The sequence below is a fragment of the Plodia interpunctella genome, chromosome 16 (genome assembly GCF_027563975.2).
Source record: "Plodia interpunctella isolate USDA-ARS_2022_Savannah chromosome 16, ilPloInte3.2, whole genome shotgun sequence".
Taxonomy (NCBI): Eukaryota; Metazoa; Arthropoda; class Insecta; order Lepidoptera; family Pyralidae; genus Plodia; species Plodia interpunctella.
In genome coordinates this window covers 5833582-5860057 of record NC_071309.1, presented here as the reverse complement: position 1 = coordinate 5860057, position 26476 = coordinate 5833582, and the positions used below count along the sequence as shown (strand labels likewise).

Genomic DNA, 26476 nt, shown 5'->3' with positions numbered 1-26476 from the left:
ACCAATCTTCTTGAAATTTTGCATACATGTAGTTTGAAGTACTAAGAAGGATGTTCCCGTGGGAAATTGGAAACGCGAGAGAAGCCTCGAGCAGTAGCGAGTAATATTATTAAGAAGAGAAAAGTTTTCTATTTTTGTTTGTAATAAACAAAACCAAAAACTACTGGGCCGATTTGGATGAAATATTGCACAAAAATAAACGAAACCTTCAGGACTATTCAGGAGTAACATAGGCGAAGGCGGGACTGCTAGTATATTGTATATTGCAGCATTAAGCATATGATCTTGGGGACGACATGGATTCAAATAAAAAAAATACATTTTCGACAGGTATTTTAATTTAAAATTTCAAAAAGCAAATACAATCTCCGCATGACTCGTCTCATAAAGCTTTACACGTAAAGTATTATCTTTAATATTACAATAATAATAAATATAACAAACAGTGATTGAAGTACTCCGGCGCTAATGAAAGAACTGTGTTCGGTCGCGGCGCCGCGTGGCGCGGTGGCGGCGGTCGCGGCGCGGTGGCGGCAGAGTCGCGTCGCTGTCGCGTCGAAGTGGCTGGCGCCGCTTACTTGTCCTTCTCACTCTCTGACTTCCTGCCCAGCGGCACCGCTGCCCTCACTCTGCAACACAAACGTAATTACATTGTTATTTATTATATGACTTTCTTATTCTTTCTGAGATCTGTACGTACAGCAATTAAATTTTGTTCCATTCCTGGAATTTTGTTCCAATGCCAAAAACTCTTATTTATTTATTCGGAAAACTAGGACGGAATCAAATACATGATAATATCTACATTAGAAACAGGTTTGTGGGCGTAAGCAGTAGCCCGGATTTTGATAAAATTTGGTGGAATAATATCCAGGAATAACATAAAGAATATTTTTTATCAGGAAATCTCACGAAAGCGGACTGCCCCGAGGCGATTCATGTGGACTTATGGATGAATGAACGAAAATTAATCCAAATTGTACTAGGAAAAGGGCAAGCGAATAACATATGAATTAATAATAATAAAAAAAAAACAAGAACAAAACGTAACAGTCTGTCCATTAGAGTATCTCTGAACAAATAAATAAACATTTTTATTTTATTTACAAGAAATGCAAAAAGAAACATAAATTGTAAGTATAGTCTATTATTTTACAGTCTCGTTAAACAAGTTTAACTTATATACAGTTGATACTTCAGCTATTTTGTCACACATACAACATTTTATATTAGTGACAAATAAATTATACAATTACTTAACAGACTGTTACCTTTATGACGTAAACTGTATGTACCTGCAAATTAGGTAACTTTTGGTACATCGCTTTAATTACCTATGTAAATTAAAAGGTTACACTTGCGACGCGACGGAAATGCCATTATTAAAATCGTAAAAAAATTGTATACTATTTTTAATGCTAATTAATTTACTTTTTTAATTTTTTCCAGTAACGTAAACGGCAAACAAATTTTAATCTGTCATATAATGTGGACATTCCGATTGGATTGCAAGGGTGTGCCATATTGCCATGTTGTGATATGGACCATGAATGTCCATATATGAATGTTAATATACAAATGTAGAGATACAATAATGCCAATGCCCACAATTAATTTTTAACCTTGTTATTCATAAAAGAATATAATCATATTCCTTTACGTCAATTTTTGGGTAAAAAAGTTATACTATAGAACTTTTTTAATGAAGTAATTCTCTCTAGAGATCCGCCCCAGCTCCAGAGGATATAACCAGGAGAGTTTTAGATTTTTATATGACACCTGTTCTGAAGAATTAAATTCCATGTTTGACTCGAAATAAAGTACGATCCATAACTCGTCTGTTTGCGACCCCTTGTTAGAATCTGTGACTTTCATTTTTCGGTGAAACATATACTTTTTTTTAACATTGAAAACTACATCGTAATACATATCCATGAGTAAATAAAAGCCAGCCAGACAGAGAATGATAGCGGCGAAGAGCCACACTTTGTATGTGACAGACAAAGGTAGGTACTCACTTGGCGGAGATCTCGTTAATCTTGGCGCGCGCCAGCTCGAGGTTGGCGTCCACTTGCGCCTTGTTCATCTCGTACGCCTTCGGCAATGTGAACAGCGCTATCCAGCCTGGAACATGCGTTATTTTCCATTAGATATAAACTATGGGAGACTGAGATAGGGGAATAAGCTAATTTGGAAATTGTAAACAAGCAACGTCCTTACAAGGTCTCCGTTATTTTTAAACAATTTTAAACATTTATTTTTTAGTAAATTTAAACAACTGCATGGAGAAAAACATTTTTAAATAAGGAAGAGAAATACATATGAAAATCAAGAAAAATCGTTTTACTCCATACACTAGCAACTGAGATTCACAGTCAGTTGCCAAAGAAGAACTAACATTATTGCCAATTAACAAATCGTGCATACGTTCGTCGCAACAGTGGCCAAATAAAACGAAGCAAAAGAAAAAAATAGAGTATTTACCGAGGATGATGAGCGTGATTCCGTTGAAGCAGGCGCCGACGTACGTGAGACACCACAGCAGGACGCCGAATTTCAGGGAGTCCACCAGATCCTCCACCAGGAACAGCCTGAGGAACACCAGCAATGCTCATTAATTAATTGTAATTTTCTGTTTTGTACACGCCAATGCCTCTTTTTTTCCCATTCTTCTTTCGCGGGTCTTCTGGAAGAAATTTCTATAGAAATAAGTACTTAGTTTCCTATTTGTAAGTTTTATATTTACACTGTTATGTAGTGTACATAAATAAATAAATAAAATTAATATATTTTTTTTAACCGACGACATGTCCCACTGCTGGGCAACGATCTTCCTCTATTTTTTCTTATATTAATTTAATATATGTTCAGTTAATGTAGTCTTTTCTTTCTTTAAATAGACTATCAGCTATTTCCACATATAGATATCACTTATTGACGTCAAAAATGTACATATAGTTAAAACTAAGTCTAGAGATCTTGTTGCATTCATCGCGTGACAAAAAAGGTCATGTACGTCAGCAGTTGAGGAGACTCTTTGGGAGCCGAACCTGGGTGCACGATCAGGTCATGCATACGATAATAATGCATTTTCATGGAAACTGAAGCTACCTGGAAATCAAGTCTGTATGACAACCAAGAAGTGAAAAACCTGCAAGATTTGATTACAGACAGACGGGACGGTAAGTAACATATATTTAATGCAATAAAGTTATTTATAAATGGAAGTAGATAAAAGCTAATAACCTGCGGAGTTCGCTAGCCCCAGCGTTGAGGTGCGCGGTGGCGGCGGCGGCCAGCGACTGCGCGCGCTCGGCCGGCACGCTGATGTCTTGCTCCAACAGCCATCTGCAATACGCAACGTATTGTCATCATGAATGTTCAATCATTTAAACGTTTTTTTTTAAAATATAGAATAGAAACGATCGTCCGAAAAACTAGCCGGCTGGATGGATAAATACTGCTCAGCTTGTGCAATTTAATTTAAAAAAAAAAAGAAACATTCTCATTGTATATTTATATTTTAGATTTGACTGTAACACAAACATATAGCTTTGACTAGGTATGTATTATCGATACTCAAATAAGTTTTCATCTGACCAAGAAAAAATAAATTGTGATCAAAAATTTCATTAAAATATGATCTGCTTGTAAATGAAGGACTGACTTATAATCACCTTTCACACCTCACAGAATAAACACATTTCAAACGAAGCTGCTTTCTGCCTTGTGAAAACAGTTTTATTCATTCGGACGTCGACGTTTTGGCATAGGGTAAAAATTTACTTATATTTATCGAAAAATTTTAATCACAGAATTGTACATGTTTAAAACAAAAAATATGCCATAATAACATTATTAAACTGAGTAAGTATAAGTTATTTTTATTATTATAACAACATTTGTGCAAGTGTTTTGGCTCAAGCAGATTTTACTATTATTTTGACGAATATGATGATGTGATAAAATCGACTTCTAGTAGTCAATGCAATATAGATAAATACTGAAAATCATTCAAATTATTTTCACATAATATGACCTGGCCAGCTGTTATTTATTTTAACTATTTTATAATCAGCTGCAATAAATATTTCGGCAATAAAACAAGTAAGTGTACAATCGAGTCATAAAATGTTACGATGCCACTATTTTCTTATCTGCCTATAACTGAATGCGTAATATACTTAGTAAGTATACAGAGTAGTGCTAAAGTGCGTATAAGATAGAGTTATTTCAAAAACTGTTTCCCGAATAACTATATACCTTATTGATGCAATGCAACTGGTGAGAAATAAGGATTGTTCTCACGACATTAAATTTTATTTCCTATTTGGAGGTTACGTTCCGGCTTTCAGCAAAATAAAGTTTGGCAGATACGAGTAGGGCAAATTCGTAAATTGCTGGCTTATCAAGTCAGTCCAGGAGGAGGGTTTCAACTGTGACCAACTAAGAGCTATGCCCCATTGCTTAGTCGTGCTCCGTCATTTTGACGTCCGTCGATAGACAACGCAGAACAATGTAGAACACTGACGTGCATTGACGTACAATGAAACTTCATACAATGTAGAAATTGTATGAAGTTTCATTGTACGTCAATGCACGTCAGTGTCAAAACCTATAGAAAATTACGGAGCCAAGACGTACTGCGACGTCATAACATAGTTCTAACATACACATTTCCCAATGGCCGTTCAGCTAAGGATGCCCAAGAAAGGTAAATGATGGGCTGATTCCTGGTAAGCTTCTGGACGCATTTGGCTGAGGAAAAAATGGGGAAAGCCACAAGAGAAAGTCTAGAGATGAGAGTTTGACAACATTTTGGGTAGATGCATGTATGTGTCTATACAAAAACATGTTTACATAGATACTAACTTGAATGGATGTCCTTCATTAGTCTTCTGTACGGCTTGGAGCACATTTTTGTATATGCGGAAGGCGACAGCCGCCGACAGCGCGAGGAGGGAGGCGTAGGCTAACACCGACACCACGGAACAGCAGGCCAGAGCTATCAGGAGCACCAGCCCGGCGCCCAGGGCTGCCCCCGACCGCGCCGCATTGCGCCAGTAGATCAGAGACTCCACTGGAACACGTAAGAAATAATTTTATTATCAAAATGTATATCGTTTTCGTCGCAAGGAAATGGCAGCATGAATCCCGCGCAATTGAAGATCATTACGTAAATTTTCAAAAAAACCTGGAGAAAATTAAACTTCGATTACGTGACAATCGGGCCCCAGATAATATTAGACTACGATGTAGAATCAACGAAGTTGTTATACTTGGATGGTTTTCTATCTATTGAAATTAAAAACAGAAAATAAAATTGTGAAAATAAAATACTAAACACTTATTTAAAAAAAGTTATTTCTTACTTATTCGCTGGGTTTAATACTATTAACTAATAGACCTGTCTATTGCGGATCTTTAAGCAACTAAAAATAAAACAAATCTCAATGGTAGTAAAAGCGAAAGTTAATTCTTCATTTCACTAGTTGAATTATATTATGGCTCTATTCAATTCGAAAGCAGTTCCTTTCAAACAATCACACTAGGATCTCGAAGCCAAAGAGACATCCAGTCAATACCTATGTGTCCAAGCAGTTTTAACTACATAAATATATCTAAACACTAAGTACATTTACATAAAAAGAGATTTGAACTAAATAATTGAAGAAATCTCTATCATGCAAGTCAAAAACAAACTGAATTCAGTGAGACACCGTTATGACTCTGTTGATAAACCGCTATAAATAGCTTTGAAAGGTGTAAGTCAGTATCAGTATATCCCAATATTGGAACCATAATAGAAGTAAGCCACCGTAACAAAGCTAACGCCGTTATAACATTGGTGATAGAGACAGAAAAAATAACTCCATCCATTCTCTGCGATCATTTTAAAAACACTATACATGAGTATCAATGATAAATAATAACAACAGATAAAACTAGTATTTGAGAAGCTTGAAAGATAAACTCGGAATTTTGATGACATCTTAGTACATTCGTAATTTTGTAAGTCAGCAAATCAAAAAAATATACAATGACAGTAGTATTTAGTGATGACGGTGCAGTGAAAAATTTAACGCAATCGAAAAACAAGTTCAATGTAGTCAAATTTCTATATGATGAAGGAACCTGTTTTATTATATTACCATATATAAAAATCTCGCCAAACACGTAGGTTTTAAGGCAATATGTTTACACTTATCATATAATTTTTAAGCTGACTGAGGCTACATCTTCATGATTTGGGCTAAATACAAACTTGCATCTCACACAACTTTGTCAAGACAATACTTCATTTACATATTTTAATTCACACAAAATGTCTCACGAGTTTCCCAGATCCACGTCCTCACGGGTCCGCTGAATCCATAGGGCCTCCACTAGCACTGTCTACAACTATACAAGTTACAAGACGTGAACAGAATAACCGGTTACGACGCAAGTGTAGAATAAATCTGTAGCGTAGGGTAAGGGCTTATACCTGGGCCGCGGGGTGGAAGGTCTTGGTACTGAGCTGCGTGGCGAGGCGACTGCTTAGGGCGCGCCATGTCGGCGGAGTGAGCGAGCGGGCGGAGGCACCGCACATGGCCGCAGTGCCACGCGGACCCACCTTTCTACACACGTCACCCGCGACGCCTGCTGACACCATCACCCGGACGCCACCGCGTTTGACGCCCGTGAAAACAAACCGTAAACTATCCCGTTTGACAACTCTTATCAGACTCTTAGAGGCACGTTATCAGCAATACGCAAATTCTGCGACCGATTCCGACGTAGCAGAAACACCATTATCTCTTATTTTGATCAGATTGATTGGATTGAATTTTATTAATATTCAAGTGCAGCCAGATGGCCGATTGATAAAAGTGATGAGATTCCTTCAGTCCAAAATGAGTCACGGACAGTGTCTAAATTCAGAAAATGCAGACTTAAACGTCGATGACTTCACTTTGATCAAATGATCTGTGTATAGGATGATCGAATGACGAGAAAGTAATTGTGAAATTTTGTTACGCTTTCAGGTCTCGTAGTTGAAAAGTTTTGATTTTCTGTTTTTATTTTTATGCACGTCAGAAGGATGAGAGCCGGATGGCCTAAGGTGTTAACATACATTTGTCTTAAAACCTATAAAACCTACATGTTTGGCCACCTCACATTTGTTACAGAAAAGTTAAAGCTACGCTTTTCTTTAGCAAAATAGTTTTTGACTACTAAATAAAAGTAAGGAAATAAATATATCCAGTTACCTAACAAAACAATGAGTGTGCGTTAATCCAGCTAGAAAGTGTCTCCTAAAGAAATATGAATAGAACCTATAATTAGTGCCTAATCAGCGAAGATACCGTATAATAAGTTGTAAAGCAACATAAATATATCCATAGTAGTATACAGACAACATGTGATTAATTTTTATCAAACTGTTCAATATTTAATGAATCTCTCCATTAGGAACGCAAACTGATACTAATAATGAGCTTATACATATAGGTATTACACAAATGAATTAAGAAAATACTTCACATTGTGTCCGTTTTTATAACTTTGCGTGTGTACATTAGAAGACTCGTGAAGAATAGCACATTCAAAATCAACAATAGTAAATTTTAAAGCATTAATATTCTCATATTGATTTTATGCTTTACTCCAGTGTTGTGTGCGCCTACGCTCCATCAATCACTAATCGATTTTACGACCATGCGCATCGTTGCCAAAATAACCACGCAGGCGCTAAAACGAGCATATCTTAACACTAGACTTTCAAGTCAAGATACATGCAATTTATGATTATAAAGTTTCTTCCTCTCACTTTTTCTAATTACTATAGAGAGACAGATGGTCCTACAGACAAACCGGGTAGGTTTGGTGGGAAAGTGGGATGACAAAATATTTAGAAATTAGACCTCCACTTCACTTTAAATCAATATATCTCAAAAAGCTGTAAACTATTGACATTTTGGAACGCCTAATAAAAAGTGAAACCAATGCACAGAACCAATAGAATACCAACTTCACATAAACTTAACAGTCATTCTCATCAATAACATGTCTGATATTTACGGATAGAAAATACATAAGTACATAATCCCATGTACTTACGTAGTACAGCGGTCAATGACTTAGAATCGATTGCTTCCGAGTACCGACCCGTATGCAGTTACTGCACGATCATGCGTTTAACTGTTATTGATTGTTGATTCCTCAACTTTTACCTCAACCATTTGAATTATTTTTATAACACTGAGCTAGGATAATCTAATGATTTAAAGAGATAAAGAAAGATGGATCTTGATATCATAATTGTAATCCTGAATCCTGAATCGCCTATGATGGCTTGTATTCTTGTGTGAAGGCCTTTACACAATAAAGTTCATCTTATATTGCTTTCCTTGGTAAAACGTGGCACTATCATGTTATTGTCTGAAACGATATTGACATAATTAAAGTAGCTAACAGTTGATAACTTTGATGATAACCGGTGCATTGACCAACGCACATTCACCTCGCTGCTACTTTGCACTAATATCGAACTTTGTTTGATGGCCGTGTAATTTCTTCCATTAACTTATATTACACACCAAGAGAATGTGTTGCATTTATTGAACTGTATAAACGTCGCATTGGTCTTTTATTTTATTTTCATCGTTAGAACGTAAATATGGGAAAATTAATCTTACACCCATCTATGACCGGGTGCACCTAGTTCTTGCTGAAGATAAGCAGGATACATAGTGTATCATTAAATACCATCATAACATATATACCTATAATAAAGTATACATTTCCGCCAGTTACGGTACACATTTATTTTATTGTACCTTTCCAAGTATACTAAAAATTATTTATAAATATTCACCCGAGCTGTGCGTGACCTTATATACAATACATAACCTTACCAAGAACATTATGCGCCGACCCTAGATAAAATGGCATAAGGTAAGGCAGATGATACAATATAAAATTAGCAACGTGATATTTTGGACTTATCTTTTGAAGTCAAAGGATTAGGTTAGTTTATTTTGAACCAGCTCTCCACAGCTTACGACGTTGAAAATAAAAACAACGCAAAGAAAACCGCTGAAGGTTTTTCAAATACGGCAGTTTCCAACTGATTAGTTTATTTCGCGGATATTCCATCACATGGTTTATTACTTTTTAAATGTTGCCAATAACTTTTCAAAATGACTGTACCATTACAATGTTTAAATTTACATCACTTTGTCACTTTGTTTTTATCCTCAACAAAGATAAATTTGCTTGTAAGATGATAATTCTTTCATTTTACTTATTTTTCAAGGTAAAGTGATGATTACGTACGATTGAAACAAACGCAGGTTCTGCGTACCTACCTGTCTTACCTATCTAAAAAAAATTCATCGAAAGCCGCATAAAATATTTTTTGATAAGGAATAATCTACATACATCCAATTACTAATATCCTCACTTTCGCTTAGAAATATATCTATCTTCAAGAAAAATATAAACGATTCAACAACAGTATTCATGAAAAAACATTACCTAGTATTCATGAAAAAAGTAAAATTGATTATAAAAGGCGAATCGACATTAAACATTCGTCCATAATAGAAGAAGGAGATAATAAAAGAATCCACTCAAGCACGTCCCGGTCTCAAGTCCCAATCTGGTACACCACCGGCCAAACTTGTGGAAAAAGTCAGGTCAATCTTAGAATTCGAGAAGGAAAGAAGCCTTATTACTCACGTATTTCTGAAATCTTAACCCAAACTAAATGGTACACACGGCCGCGGAAGCAGAAACTAAAGGGGAACTGTTCCACTTATTCTATCTCGTGTTCAATTATTAATTTCATATCGTTGTAATAACTTCTTATAATATTAGCTATTTTGTTCGTAAACTATTCGATAGAATAATATATGGAATTTCTTTAGAAGAATGGATTATTATTCTACCCTTCGTCTTCCATTAGCTTCTTTACCAAGCGTTTTTGTAATTAGTTTTGTCTTACTTTTCTAATGTTTAAGTCAGTAAGTAGATTATTAGGTTTCAGACGTTCGTTTACCTATAGCTAACAATACTAATGAACTTTTCTTAAACAGATTCACTGCCAAAATTCACGGAGTTAGAGAATGCGGAGCTGTGAAATTCCGGATAGAAACGAGTTAAATGTATATAACAGAAATATTCCTTCGTACAATGGCATAGCTACCCAGTGAGAACAAAAATAACGCGACACTTCCGTCTGATGGGATGGGAATGTCTTGTATACAGTCCAGTCGCTAGACTGACAAATCTTTGCAAAGTATTCCAGTCATCCACGGTATTCGGTGATAAAGGCAATACTTTATCACCGAACCATTTATGTGAGAACTATAATACTAACATCTCTATTTTGTATAAAATACATCCAAATTTGCTTTTGCAAAGCAGGAATTGCAATACAGTCAGCAAATTATAAGACTTCTTATTATAAAGGTAGATTCCAGCTTATTGTGTCCAGTCTACAGGCGGATTATACAAACAAGATTACACACGACCTTATTTTGTTTATATTTTACCCCATTCAATAATAAGCAACTCGATATATTTAATTTCTTTGTTGTAGCGTCCACTTCTGAAAATCGTAAACATTTCTAAGTGGTAGTTTAGTCAGTGTAACCCCTGACTTATAGGAATGACAGACTGCAACAATGCAAATAACACCCGATATATACACACTATAGCCAGCTTGGATGAAAAAAGAAAGTATTTGACTTGAGATTCGAGTTCATGCCAACACAAATAATAAAACTAATAATTATTGGTTTAGTTTACAAGATACTCTTAAAACTCTTTTGAGGGGAATAAGTTTAAAAAAAATCTTATCAAAATTACGCAGACTGAAGAACCGTTGCGTGTGTATTTTGATAAAAATTACAATAAACTTTGGAAAGAAAGTGCAATCTTATACTTTATCGAAGCCAGAAAGATATAACAGATAAAAATTATGACGAAATTATCATGAAACTGCGTCATAGGATTAATCATATTGTGTCAACTTTAAACATAACTCATTTAACTATTGCATTTGTAGAAAACAAGATAAAAAGGATCACGTGGAGGCAACGTGCCATCGAATCTTTATGTTAATAAATCCCACTCACTTCACTTTAAAACTACAATTATATGCAGAGTGGTTCTATAGTGAAGTTTTTTCGGATAATGATTTACGGGGAGGTAAAGACTTTCAATGCTTCTACAGATTTCTTTCTTCGAACAAACTTAATTAAGAAACCTTTTCAATGATTGGGGGTCGCGGAAAACAATGTATATGGATAATCGTAGTACCCTGAAACATTTGCGATGCTCCGTGTACACACACGTATCATATTCATCCGTAGACTGAGTCAACTCGGCCTCGAGTGTCCGATAGAATTTCTTATGCGGATAGAAACAAGAGAAGCAGATTACTGACCTCGTATTGCTATTAGAACCTCAAAGTGTTAGCAAATAGCAACGGTCGGACGTCAGCCACCAGTGACTACACCAACTACATAACTCTAACTTAATTAGTATCGCCGAGATGTTGGGAAATCATAATTACTCATACAGGAGCCGAAAACTACAGCTTGCATTTCGACAAAAAATGCTGCTGATATAAGAAAATTGTAATCACTACGATTTCACCAGTATGTGGTTGGCTAATAGGCATGCGTGACACTGTCTCTGTATACATATTTAAAAGAAAGAAGCCAAAATTATGAAATTATTTTCAACAATGAAATAATTAACAATAGTAAATCAGTTTGCCTAAGACTTCAATGTCAGATCAAATTGGTCTAATTTAATCTTGGCAGAGCAGAGGTGATGTTTCGTGGCGGACAAGTGTGAGCGGGCGCATGCGTGCGGAGCACTGCTGGGCCTACCAATCTGGCTATCAATTCAGTGCACACTACATAAGGATACTATTAATCAACGAAGTAACTGGAGCGATACAAGCTAAATTTAATACCTATTCGTGAATGAAAAAATAAAAACATCAATAAGTAAAAGTTAAAGATTGAAATGAGAACATTGTCATATGAACAAAAGTCAGGGTTCAATTGATTGTAAACAGTGATTAGAAGTGTTATGACTTCGATGTAGGCGAGTATTATCTGGCTTTCCTGGGAATCAAAATAGTCATCTAAATACCGGCAGTTTCCTGAATAAATGAATTTGATAGTGTAATAGATCCTGTTCCAGGAATTCACACTGTGCATACACAGTATATAAAAGAAACCTTTCTAGTAAATTAGTAAGCCAAGATAGATAAAATATAAAGACATGTATAAAATTCAGTTAGCAGTAAAAGTAGGTTAGATATCATATTCGTGACAAATGATTGACATATGCAAGTGTTAGTGATACAATTGATGATCATGCATATCAGACCTTAACTCGACATGATGAAGTTATTATTGTTCTGTCTCCAAATGAGAGGCGGTGGTGCGCAGCCGCTAGCGGAACGCGACAGTGGCGGCACCATAATGTGATCACTGAGGGTGTCAACACTGAGCTCAGACAACACTGACGCTGTACACAGCGGTCACTGGGTCACAGTGCAGGGCCGCAGGGCCGGCGCGCTTGCCCGGGCAGCCCGGTTGGCGGCGCGCCGACCTATGCGTATTTCTGCCACCCGCCCTCGGCGACCACTCACCTTCGGGATGCAGCCTCTGCGGGTCGAACCAGGCATCTGCAATAGAAGGCTGCGGTTAGCGGGTTAGTCGCGACAGGAAAAGGAAGCGGGCCAAGCGTAGTCGCGGGACGGACACTTACTCGGGTTGAGGACGCTGCACAGGGAGGGCCCGGAGGCGGCCATGGTGACAATTTACGTAACGCGGAGCGTGCAGCGATAGAAGGCGGCGGACGGACGCGCGCCGCGCCCGACTCTCGCGTCGATACTGGCGGCGCAGCCCCGCGCACCGCCCCGCACCCCGACGCCGCGCATGCGCGTCACCTGATGCCTGCTACTCCTGTCACCAGCACTCCACCATAGGACCATACCACGTCTGCACCAGGATCTTCCAAAACGCTTACCACCCTCCAACTTATGCAGCGCCTCGATGTACCATCACCATATTATCAAAAAACAATGACGGGATTTCGAAACAGATTGAAAGGCCCACTAGATTAGTTTGTTATATTTAGTGTCGTGTTATAATAAATAAGGGCGCATGTTACACATAGCATTGACGTAAAGCAAGCAATATAAGTCCTTTATCCTATTATTTATTTACAAGAATTCAATTCTACGTAAAAATATACATATTATTACCTATTTGACTATCGAATATATCAGGTTGATTATTACACGAATATCGAAGTTCACAAAGGTTTAGAAGTTTTATATAGCCATTAATCTAGTAGGTTACTACAAAACGATTTACCTACGGATACTAAAGGTCAAATAAACAACAGGCAACAGTATAGATAGTTAACATCGGACGCAAGACTCACAAGTTGGCCTCACATGAAGTGGGATAAGGATACCCGGATAATGATAAGCATGAAAGCTTTCACAAGCGTTGATAAGTCAGTGCGTTACTTTAATGTTATGTGCGGTGCGTGTGGATGGAGCATAATTGGAAGTCCATTGGTAATGAAAGTGAAATCACTAACATTGGCCAGCGAATTAATGCGTAAATCTTCGCACTAATGCACATCGTTTAGGCGCGATTGGTCCAATTCGCGATTGGTCCAAAGATGCAAAAAATGTCCAATTCGCGGTTGGTCCAATTCGCGGTTAGTCCAATTCTCGGTTGGTCCAATTCGCGTTTGGTCCAATTCGCAGTTGGTCCAATTCGCGATAGGTCCAATTCGCGATTGGTCCAAAATCTTATTTTTTAAATACATAAATGGGAAATCACACAGAATTGAACTAGCCCCAAAGTAAGAGAGACATGTGTTATGGGATACTAACTCAACGATACTATATTTTATAACAAATACATTTATAGATAAACATCCAAGAACCAGGCCAATCTGGAAAAGATCATTTTCCATCTTGACCCGACCGGGGATCGAACCCGGGACCCCGTGGTTCAGAGGCAAGGTCTTTCCCACTGCGCCACGGCGGTCGTCAAAAAATATTTTTATAAACAATATTAAAATAAATTTACGTTAGAACAAAACATAAATATTATAAAAATAAATGTATATTTTAATGTAATATAATTTAAAAAAATATTTAATGAAATGATTATTAAATTATTATATCGGTTGCTCGATTGTTAAAACTGTTGTAAATTGTAACCTCTGTTGTGAGTATAAATACTCTTTTCTTATTCTCTTAAGAAAAAAACAAATAATAAAGAAAAATTTTGTCTGAGCTACAAGAAAAACAAAACGCATCTGAATATAATCGTCATTGAGGATAGGTAGTAAAAAAAATCGTATTTGTCATAACAAATCTGTCATGTTACGTGCGGTTTTGCAATGGGGTATTAGTCGTTGCATTTGAGCTCCATACTTGAAAATTTGCAAATTCAGTATAAAATGGACGGAACAAAGAATGAACAGTTTGAATTTATTCAAAACAAACGTGGTAATGACACACTGCTTTATAAGAGACACCGGTATAATCTAAATATAATTAATACAAACGGCAGTTCGTTGTGGAGATGTAACAAAAGAAAAATATGTAGTGCTACTGTAACCATAGATTCAACAAGGAAAACTATTTTAAGGAAATCTAAAACAGGACATACATGTGGTGAGTCTGATTGCACTAATAAATTAGCAAAGTTAATTTCATCATTAAAGAAAGCGGTATGCAATGATTTAGGCCCAGTGCAAAATATATTTGAAGAAAAGACTCAAAATTTAAATCCCAGGTTTATTCCCAAATTTAGAACGATAAAGGATTCATTATACAGAGCTCGAAAGAAATATTTGAAAACCAATTTATTGAATTGTAACAACACAAAACAATTGAAATTACCAGAAGCATTTACAAATAATTTTTTGTTGATTGAAGATAGATGTGAAGACGAAGAAAAAATTTTTATATTTGGGACAAGGTTAGGTAGAAAAATTGCTAAGAACCATGAAAGTTATTTTGCAGATGGTACTTTTAAAACAGTTCCAAAGCCGTTTTACCAGCTTTACGTGCTACATTTAGATTTAAATTCTACGAAAACGAAGACAAATATTATACCTGTTTTTTATACGCTGTTACCCAATAAAAAAGAAAAAACTTACCTACGTGTTTTCGCATTATTAAAGGAAAAATTGGGTATCAACGTCAAATCTTTTAAATGCGATTATGAGAAGGCGCAAATGAACGCCGTTTCAGCTGTCTTCCCTCAGGCAAAAATAAGTGGATGCTACCATCACTTTAATGACGCCATATGGAGATACTCCAAAAAGATTAAATTAAATAGAAATAGAGAGGGTCGAAATATTACTAGAAAGGCATCGGTGATTCCTCTTTTTCCAGCTAGTCGCATTCCGGAAGCTTGGAGATATATATTAGAATCTTCTTCAGACAACGAAAAATTTATCAAATTTCGCAAGTATTTTGAGATGGAGTGGTACCCAAGACTCTCACCAAACATATTAAGCTGCGCTCATCAGCGCCATAGAACAACCAATGCTTTAGAGGGCTGGCATTCTCGGCTGAATCGACGCATTTCTAAAAAACCCAATTTGTTTTGGTTTCTTTACAAACTGCGAAAAGAAAGTCAATATTATGATAAAAAAATAACACAAAGTTTATTCAAAAACGTAAATAACAAAAGGAGAAGTTGTGACATTCTATTTGATAAAAAATATGAAAAATTACTCAAAAGCCTAGAAAATGGAACAATAACAGTTGATGTTTTTTTTCAAAAAGTTATCTATTTACGATTGTCATTATATAAAAATTGATAAAAAGTTATGTTAAAGCATGTTCTTTTTATTTTTGTTTGAATGTATTTTCTAGTGCCATAAATAAGTCTGTCTTATTTTTTTCTTCCTTTTTTTAGTTAGTAATAAGTAAGAAAAAAATTTTGTTATATTATCTTTAAGGTTAATTTTCTTAACATACTTTTGATTTGATATGTATAATATATACATAAATATGGTAATCTTTTTTTCTCCCTTATCTTGTGATGAGTAAGAGAAAAAAAAACATATTTTTATCATATTTATGTATATCTTTGAAGATTATTGTAATATCATACGTTTGACTAAAATACGTATGAATATATAAATATATGGCCATAGTTTTTTCCCTTATCTTGTGATAAGTAAGAGAAAAAACGTATTTTTGTCACATTTATTTATATCTTTGAACATTATTATAATTTTGACTAAAAATACGTATGTATATATTTATATAAAGCCATAGTTTTTTTCTACCTTATCTTGAGATAAGTAAGAGTATAAACATTTTTTTCTCTTATATATTTGATGAAAGATGTGATGAATGTGTTAAGTTTACGATCATAGTATATTTTTGATTTTTATTGAACTTGGTTCATTTTTTACGAAGTACACAATTATAATTTATAAGAAGCTTGTAACACATATGTGATTGGTAATATGATTATGATAAATAAACAAACATGTACATAAAAATGTGTAATTGTATAATTATTAATCTATACATCTATACCTACTAATATTACAAAGAGGAAAAATTTATATTTTTGTATGTATGTATGTATGTTTGATATGAATAAACTCATAAACTACTGTCCTCATATTAAAAAAGTCTTTAATCGTTGGAAAGATGTTTCACAGGCGACGCTGGGGCGGACAGCTTGTTCATTGTTATGATTGGACCAATCGCGAATTGGACTAACCGCGAATTGGACCAACCGAGAATTGGACCAACTGCGAATTGGACCAGTCGCGAATTGGACCAACCGCGAATTGGACCAATCGCGAATTGGACAATTGGACCAATCGCGAATTGGACCAATCGCGCCTAAACGATGCACATTAGTGCTATGAATACTTCTATGTGGTTTGTCATCATTTATCATATTCATTCACTTTGTATAAATGACTCATAAAGCTACTGTAAAAATGTGCGTGTAAAAAATATATGTATGGAATCTATGGAAATGAATATCACAGATCGAGCATCAAAGTAAGTTTATGTGATAACTAAATAAATGACAATATATTTTATAATAAATACATATACAGATCACATCCAAGATGCATATCATTCAGAAAGAGATCATTTGTCTTCTTGTCGATCTTGAGATCGAACCCAGGACCTTCGATGCAACAATACAGCATGATAACCATTCGTACTACCTTTGACACAAACACCTAATAACCACCTTGGTGCGAGTGACGATAATGAGTCAGAATAATTATGTATTTAAAACATTCTAAGCCAAATAAAAATCACACGCCTGATCGAATTTTGGTAAGTCATAAAATAATGGAACACCAGAAAATATTAGAAAATACTCTAAAACACATCTGGATAGGCGACAAATTTTCTTAATTGTCAGAATAAAAGAAATTCAATCTATATTTAATTAATTTATATAAAAAAACAACACTCGTCTCATAAATTTTGTCGAGTCTAGCAGACAGATCAGCTCTATAACACTGTGGCCATGGAACATTCAAGACACAGGTTGTTATGGGCATGATAAGCATACTATGACTCATTACCGAGCTATAAGCCATATAATCACGCACGACACTCCTTCTACAGCGAGAAATAAAAAACTAAATAATAAATAGTCAGCCACCTACTTCACATTTTTTTAACAATAACATATGCTAATGGAAATATACTAGCGCTCGACGACCTAAGTCATATTGTTATCGGAACATTAAAATATGATGCACTGCTCTGGTGCATCATTATGCTGATTTGATTGATGGGGGCAGTAAAGACAAGCTAGACGAAGCAACCCGTGATAAAAATAGAGATCGAGGTCACCAGTGACGATGACCGTGACGTCACCAGTCACATTTATAGCACCGGATCGTTCTTCGGAATTATACCATACTGGTCTGATCACTTTTAGTTTCAACGTGTGGATTGGAGCGTACAGCGATCCTATGTGGCATTTATCTCCTCCAACGAACCGATTTCTATTGCTTTTACAACCAGATAAATGAACAAAAAACTTTGTTTTTATGAGGTTCTGAAAAGCGATATATCTTTGCTATATTTGTTGTCATGCCTGCGCATAGTGCGCATGCTTTGAATTGACTTTTTATACTAGCTGAATGTGTCACAATCTTTAACAAAAACATTTGTCTGTATGTTTGTTCGTGTATCACGCTGAATCTACAGGATGAAATTTGATGCGGTCACAGTTATAGAGCGGATGGTCTAACAATCTGGTATAGATTTCAACGCGATCCCATGCTTAGAACCCAAGATATAGACAATAATAAGAACACGAAATAAACGTGGAAATGCCGCGGGTAAAAGCTAGTCAGTAATAAGTATTAAGGAAACAGGCACAAGTGTCTTATCTAAACTTATTAAAATTCTGGTATTGCACGGACGGGCTTTACAGGGGGTACTACGAGTATCACGGATTCCCCAATGACTCATTAAGGGTCGCCCTTGGTGACAATTATAACACTAAATAACACGCAAAAAGAAATTTAATATTTTAAAGAAATTGCTGCGTTATCAGGTCGTACTTAGCAAGATCAAATTATAGGTCAGGTAAAACAAGGTAATGAAGGGATTTCCAAGCGTAAACGGTGCACTGTTTGTAAATAGAGATACAACGTAAAATAAACACAGCATAGAGATGATACGATACGATATTCATATTCGTAAACAGAAATCCATGTAGAGGCATAAGAAAATGATAGAGAAAACAATTCTCGATTTCGATGACACCCTGTTCTCCTGTGCTCCGCAGAATGATGAAGAGATCCCATTAGTCGAACTAGACTAGCTAAATAGTGGATTTAGCTAGTTCAACTTGTTTTTCCACGAATTATTACGTAGTCGTAGATAATTAAAAAATCATAAATAATTTTAATAACAGATGGGCCAGTTTTTTTATAGCTTAGTTGCCTACGTAGATTGGAATAAATGGATAAGTGAAGCTAAGTTAACTTTTGTTAAAAAACATTCCGATTTTGCTTCTCGTACCACATTGTAGACTCCCGACCGATTACCATTCATACCATGCATGTAAGGCTCAGTTCAGACCACATGACGGCAACAAGGCGGCTTCTCATAACGAATTGAAGGCGAGTCGCGTTCGTGTGTGCGTCGGCGGGAGGCGCACGTACGAGGGCTGCTATTTATGTATCCGGAACTGGCCAATAATTCTAGAATATTTAAAAAGTAATTACAACATTTGAAAATAGAACTCTTCGGCTAGAGAATAAATATTTTTCATGTCCCTGTCATTTGTTTTTTTCAATTGGCGCCAATTTTGAAAATAGCTTGTCTTCATTGCCATGGATTTAACTCGTGAACATTTTCGCGCGATGATTTATTATGATTTTCGGCGTGGATTAACTCAAAAACAGTGCATCGAACAACTGATTTTAACTTTTGGAGATGAAGCACCATCGAAAACCACTGTGTATTATTGGTTTAAGGAATTTCAACGTGGACGGTCTATGCTCACGGATGAAATTAAGGAGGGTCGTCCTAAATCGGTAGTGGTACAACAAAATATTGATGCTGTGCGACAATTAGTAATGCAAGATCGTCATGTTACATACCGCGAGATAGAGGCGTCTCTGGGCATTAGTATGACGAGTATACACGCGATATTACACGAACATTTAATTGTTAAAAAAATTTGTTCGCGTTGGATTCCGCACAACTTGAGCGTAGATCAAAAACAGGCTCGTGTCGACTGGTGTAAGAAAATGATAAAAAAATACAACCGTGGCACGTCAAAAGCTGTTTATAATATCTACACAGGTGACGAAACCTGGATCTATGCTTATGACCCTGAAACTAAACAGCAGTCAACGGTGTGGGTCTTTCAAGATGAACCGAATCCAACAAAAGTTGTTCGTGCGAGAAGCACTTTAAAGCAAATGGTCGCTTGTTTTTTTGGTATCAACGGACATGTAGCTACAGTGCCACTAGAGAATAGTAGGACGGTTAATTCTGAATGGTACACCACCATTTGTTTGCCAGAAGTCTTTGAAAAAATACGAAAGAACAACCCACAACGCAGAATCATACTTCATCACGACAATGCTAGCTGCCACAAGTCGGCTGAAACAAATAATTTTTTGGAGGGTCAAAAGATTGAATTGACGGGTCATCCGCCGTACAGCCCCGACCTGGCACCCAATGATTTTTATTTATTTCCAAACATTAAAAATAAATTACGTGGTCAACGTTTTTCGAGCCGCGAAGAGGCCGTTGATGCGTTCAAAACACACTTTTTGGACATACCTCAATCAGAATGGAAAAAGTGCTTTGAAAATTGGTTTCATCGTATGCAGAAGTGCATAGATCATCGCGGAGAATACTTCGAGAAACAATAAAACCATATGTAATAATATATGTTTGTTTAATTTTGTTATTCCGGATACATAAATAGCAGCCCTCGTATTGATCCCTCCACCCACTGCCGGGCTCGGAGCCCTTACTTTATTGCGTCTAGTCTGATATGGATGGACTGTATTTAGTTTTCCTTACACACTTTGTTCCCAAGCGAACTCGCAATTAGGTATGATGAGCGACTAAAGGGTCTGGCTGGCGTAAGGTGATCTAGATAAAACTGAAGTTTGCATGGGTGCATGTATGTGCAGTTCAAAGTTACGGTGCGGCGAGCTGGGCATTTGTAAGTGATTTCGGACTTTCAATTTTTACCTAAACTTCAATAAATAAATTGACGAGTTTGGCTAATAAAATCGAATAGGAAGTAGCCGATGTGAAACTACGTCAGATTCTAATCCATACTTCCATAATATCCATCCATGTAATATTAAAAATACAAAGGTCTATCTGTCTATCTATCGCGCATTCAAGACTAAACCAGTGGCCGATTTTGATAAAATTTGGAAAAAATAACCGTCATTACGGAACATTGTATTGAGGTCATTTTGGGTGTAGATAAAGTTGGAGAACTGGAAAGAGAAAGAAAATCAAAAAGACTGCCTCCCATTTAAATCAAATAGAAACTAGGCATCTACTTATAGGCACGAACTTGAAAAATAAAAAGAGCAAACAAATTCAAGCAGATTTTGTCTCTTTGTAATAGAGTAGGGAGCTTTGACTGTGTCGACAATACGTACAATATAGAGTAGCGGTACTGCTTGCATTGTTAAGGTCGAAGACCTGGCGACTGGAAGTAGAACAAGTCTTAGTGCTTAATAACCAAAACTTTAATCAAAGTCGTATACACAACTACAATAACAAAACTACTAACGATGGGATTCACGCAAGAATTACTTTTTAAACTTACAGACTAAATGAAATCTATCACTGATCTGTGTAACAACGTGATTTAATAATACAGATTGAGGGTCACACCAGTCATTCTCTCAGGTGCCACAGCTTCCCAAACAAAGGGAAATACAAATCCGGGCGCGTGCCGAAGGGATCAGAATTAGGTCAAGGGAGTTCAGAGAGAAGGGAAAATGAAGTCATCGCCCGCCGGCCATGCGAAAAATACTGCGCACTTTGACAATACCTTTGTCCAGAAAAATTACACAAACAACGTTGTTATTTTTTTCTTCAATATGACTAAACCTTTGCATACTCTGTTCCGTCCACGCACAATTTTTCATAATTTGGAGTAGGATATACCTACCTACCTACTTTAATTGATAGACAACTTGCGAAAGAAAAATTTGCTTTAGGTTACATCCATGATTTTTATTAATTTTTGAGTTTAAAGTAGCAGTGGAAAGTATATGAAATTCTTCTGCTGTTAATTTTGGAATTTTTTCTATCTTATTGACAATAATGATAGTTGAACAATAAGAGTTCCATATGAACCTAGTATTGTAAGCAAGGCTATGAGACGCGATATTACACTGGCGAGTTTGGCACCGACTGGCGCCAAGCTCAACATTCACCAATTTCTTCTATTTAAAAAAAATATATTACTGCATTCCGGAATAACAAATGAGTTATTGGACTCCTAAACTCGGAGCACACGTTCAATGTCAATGAAAATTATTATGTAATTTAAATCTCATTCATATCGTAGAAAACAAAAGTAGGGAAAAGTTGAAATTTACAATGTTAACAAAGTCGACATTCAGATCGATACCTACAAATTATAGATTAAATTTCAAGATGTGACGATCTGACGCAAGTTTTAAGCCAATAATGTCACGGATGTAGTATTAATAGTATTTATCTCCTTGCGTATATCAACATGACTAATTGCAAAGACATCACTGTTAGATATACAACCGGACTATGCGTCTATCGATTGATTGCAATCAATGACAATTCAAAGACGTATTCTTGGAGATTGGTTACCGGCATTGAATATATAATGTGGTTTCTACTCACTCGTGACGGCATCACCGCTTCCGGATACCATGTTTTGTTCACAATAAAATCCACACAAGGAAGCGTCAATATTCAAATCCGTGAGTCACTCTCGAGGTACAATAAGCCACATGAGAACAATTTCCACAGTTTGGAAAAACGTGGAGCGCCGAGCCAATACCGACGTGAGCGCAGGGCCGAGGAATCTTTGCTTGTGCGGAGCGACACGGGGCGCCGCGGTATGGTTGCACTGATTCTAAAATTAGCAATGGTGTCGTCGACGACCACTACGAGTTAGTATTCCTATAGGCGGGAATGCTGTGATAAGAAGTAAGAGAGAAGGGAATACCTGTTTTATGGTACTCGATGATTTCGTGCAGCTAGTTGACTCTTTATCTATGCAAGATAATCAAATAGTTGATGCTGAAGTAGATTTAATTGTAATCACGCATATAAGTCTCTACTAGGCATAGTTATATTTGCAGGCAAAAAGAACTAGATAATCCAAGGTATTTCTTACAATATTTTGGAAGAAGAAACAACACATATTCATAACTCAAATGTTGTATTAAAGTCTGAAGAAAAAGTCGTAAAATACAGCTCAGTCTACGACATTATCAATTCTGCAGATTATTTCACACGATTACGCATTGCCATATCATGATATAAAAGATAAGAGCCAGTGCAAATCATATTCAAACATATCATATTCAAACTCTGCTAACTTTTAATAATTTGCATCGATGAGTCATCGGTAGGTGGTTAGTTCCTGGAAATGCATCGATTTTGGAGCTGACGCCATTACTGTAGTGTTTGTATCGTCGCAGACATTTAATTTTCATAATAATTCTACTTCTATAGATGGATACTATACATGTTGTAATGAATGAGTGAATTTATTTATTTCAGAAAATTGGCAGTCCATGTATGTTAATATTACTTATAACTATGTTAGTTAAAGAATTTAAATGTATTTGTAATGTCCTATTTGTATTTTCTAGTGATTTTAATTTGTTTATACAGAGTTAATTATTTTCCTAATCATTTTCATTGCATTTAGTTTGATATGCCCATAAAATAATTTCTGAATTTGTTGTGGCATACAAAAAGTACATCTAGAATTTTTACCATAAATAAATTATAGCCTGCCACTCTTCAAAGCAAAACATAAATAAGTATTTAGCTCGGGAGCAAAAATATGGGTGACGATGAACTCATGCGCGTAGGTATTTACTCACGCGGAAGATTTTGTGGTTCCGTCAGGTAAGATAATGTTTTTTGTTTTAGAGAAACTACATCTATCTTATCACGATGTACTCTGCACTAAATTCAAACCATCTAGGACAAAACGCGTCATATTTAGGTCGCGGTTTTTGCAGAACGTAACTGCATTTTTTTTTCTATATTTAGATATAGTTGATACGTTTCCGGATGAGTCACGTCCATTCTCCCGAGTGAGGCGTCGTGGCGTGGGGTTCAGCGGGTGCCGTTACTCTGCCAGCATCGCCAGCAGTGCGGTCATCGTTCTCGATGTCGTTTCTAATCGCAAACCCAAGCCATTATCAAATTCATCAACCCCCCCTCTATGGATAAACAGAACAGCACGGAGTGCCTTATCGCCATGATAGGAACCTACTACCATCCTACTAAGTACATAAATGTTCCGGGCTTAAATTTTAATGTTGAGTCATGTACAATTTGATTAAAGTATTTTAATTCTGTTTTTTTTAACAGACTGACGCTTGAAGACGTGATACTTCACGGTCTATAGCATTCAAATTGCCTTGAAAACAACTCGTGTTTGGACTCATTTGTGTGCACAAAAAGTACAGTCCGTAACGCCGCATTATTTTGCCCGTTACCGCGCACTTCGAAAATTCGTGATGAAATCAGCACGCAAAAATAGAAGAAAGAAAGAACCTAGTAGGTAGTGGTTGAAATGATTCATCATTAAACAACAAGCTTTATCAATGTCTTAGTCTTTACGTTATATAAGTAATATTATGAAGTACCTATGTACGTAGGTACATAATAAACGAAACCTATTGAAATTAGGCAGGCAAGCTTCTATTACTCTACGAATAGTAACCAGGAATACAATGTATGTGTAATATACTTACCAAGTCCCATCTGGCAGAAGATGACTTCTGCTTCGATGACGTGTGCCACAGGCGCACGGGCGGGCTCTGGCGTCGCAGCGGCTGGCTGCGGGGCCGGCGCTGGGGCAGGCGCTACAAGGGGAGGCTGGACTGGTTCGGGCACAAGAGTAGGTTTGGGCTCCGGTGGAATCGGCTCCGACGCTGGTTTTAACACTGGCGCCGGTGCTGGAGTAGGTGCGAGGACAGGAGTAGGATCAAGAGCCACGGGAGTCGGTTCCGGCGTAGGCACGGTAGGCTTAGCCTGCGGCACCGGGTTAGGGCGGTGAAGGGGCGACTCGCCCGCGGTGTCAGCGTCCGACTCGCTGTCAGTAAATTTATCAGCGAGCTGGTCAGCTAGTTTCTCTGCAACTGATGGGGCACGAGGCATATCTACGAATGGATCATCGCGTTCCATAGCGAGGAAATTCTGACTGGCGATGCGCGGTTGATGCAGAGGTGACTCGTTAGTCTCATGTTTGCTCTCTCGGTCCAGGTGCTCGAAGTCGTCCGTTGAATCCTGGTCGCGCTTCAGAGATTGCTCAGAGTGCGATGCTCCGATGGGAACTACGGCGTCGCCGCCTGCAAGGCCTCCGAGAAGAGCGTCGGCGCTATCCATATCACGTTTTTGATAACGATACGTAATGTGTATTAACCGTTCTAGAAGATCAATAGAATGCGGTAATACCGTAAGTGCGAAACTGCGAATGAGGGTGTGGGGGCGCAAAGAGGGCGGGTCCTGTCGCGCCTCTACACTGTATCGGACTGATGTGCGAGCCCGAGCCGCTCGCAGGCAGCCGCTGCACGACGTCACTCAGCACGAGAAACGGTATTACTCATAGCCGACCCCTCCGAGTTCCGGACCAATGCAGTGCAGCGGAGGCGAATGTCTTCCGCCGGTATTTAAACGTAAAGTCAAATAGTGACGAAAACAATTAATTTAAACAACTTGAAACGATTAGGAGAAAAAATAATACTATAGTATAGATAAATACTTCAATGCAAACAAGTTGTGAAATACAAAAGAATTTCAAAGCCTTTAACGAGACAATAAAATCCAGACTTGGAACAAAAATCCTATCTAGCTAGGTTTTGACTTGGTATTGACTTTCTGAAAACTCCGAGGCTGTTTTACCGACCGATCCACCTCTGACAGCTGATTTGCATCAATATTTTTTTAAAATTTTGATATATACTGGTAAATGCATCAATATCATACAGTACAGGATTATCGTCGTTAATAGTTACCATTATCGTTATCGTTAATCGTTGCTTATAAAAGCATAAGACTTAAAGTTATGCATATAATGACTATCGATGATCCTGTACTCATGGATTTACAAGGGCTCCATGTTTGTACAGACCTAAGTCTGTTATTAGATAATAGATAGACCTAGAACGTTATTAACATCATAATTTTGTGTAACATTTTGAAAACTACACCACTTTTAAATAACGTTGTCATGTCAAGTATCCCCCAATTTCTCAAAACAAGTTACCTACATAATGTGGTATCTCTCTCATCATCAAGCAACTATGGCAACGTTTATTATTCATACAAACAACAGACCGAGACGAAACATACTTAAAGTACGCACATTCGCACATGGATTTAGTAAGTAATCGGAGTACCTACTAATTCAATGAGTACGCATTAACCGTTTTATGAAAAGGGTTAAAAAGACGGTGACGATACTACAACTTAAAACTTTGTGAAACGGAGAAATATAAAAATATGGTTGACCAAAAAGAATTTGTAGCTGAACAGTTTCCCTCTTCTTTATTGGCGTATGGATAAACCATTTAAACCACAACCAACCGAAAGTAAACAGCAAGAGTCGTTAAGATTGTAACACAAATTGCAAAGGCTTTATATCTTTATGTCTTCGACCCTCCTGTTGACACAGTCAAATTAGCAGTCAAATCATCA

The 26476-nt window shown here is 36.9% G+C and overlaps 1 protein-coding gene across 8 annotated transcripts; it reads right to left on the bottom strand.

The window, feature by feature from the left end:
• Window positions 1-320: 320 nt before the first annotated feature.
• On the bottom strand, window positions 321-25624 carry Rtnl1 (Reticulon-like1). Of its 8 annotated transcripts, none has more exons than XM_053757168.2 (7): window positions 24532-25619; window positions 12662-12697; window positions 4873-5080; window positions 3247-3348; window positions 2485-2591; window positions 2019-2124; window positions 321-629 (listed from the first exon to the last, which is right to left on the bottom strand). In XM_053757168.2, the coding sequence occupies exons 1-7, from the start codon at window positions 25163-25165 to the stop codon at window positions 575-577; spliced, it is 1248 nt and encodes a 415-aa protein (XP_053613143.1). In that variant the 5' UTR covers window positions 25166-25619; the 3' UTR covers window positions 321-574. The 8 variants fall into 8 exon arrangements, with proteins under 8 accessions (XP_053613143.1, XP_053613149.1, XP_053613147.1 ...); XM_053757174.1 differs by lacking the exon at window positions 24532-25619 and adding an exon at window positions 22433-22621; XM_053757172.2 differs by lacking the exon at window positions 24532-25619 and adding an exon at window positions 12781-13013.
• Between the last annotated feature and the right edge of the window lie 852 nt (window positions 25625-26476).

Excerpts from the sequence above, each read along its gene's own strand:
- Rtnl1 (XM_053757168.2), bottom strand. The coding sequence starts at position 25,165 with ATGGATAGCGCCGACGCTCTTCTCGGAGGCCTTGCAGGCGGCGACGCC. Across the intron at positions 12,698-24,531 it reads CTTCTGCCAGATGGGACTTG|ATGCCTGGTTCGACCCGCAG; the intron begins GTAAGTATATTA and ends CTTCTATTGCAG. Across the intron at positions 2,592-3,246 it reads GGGGCTAGCGAACTCCGCAG|GCTGTTCCTGGTGGAGGATC; the intron begins GTTATTAGCTTT and ends GGTGTTCCTCAG.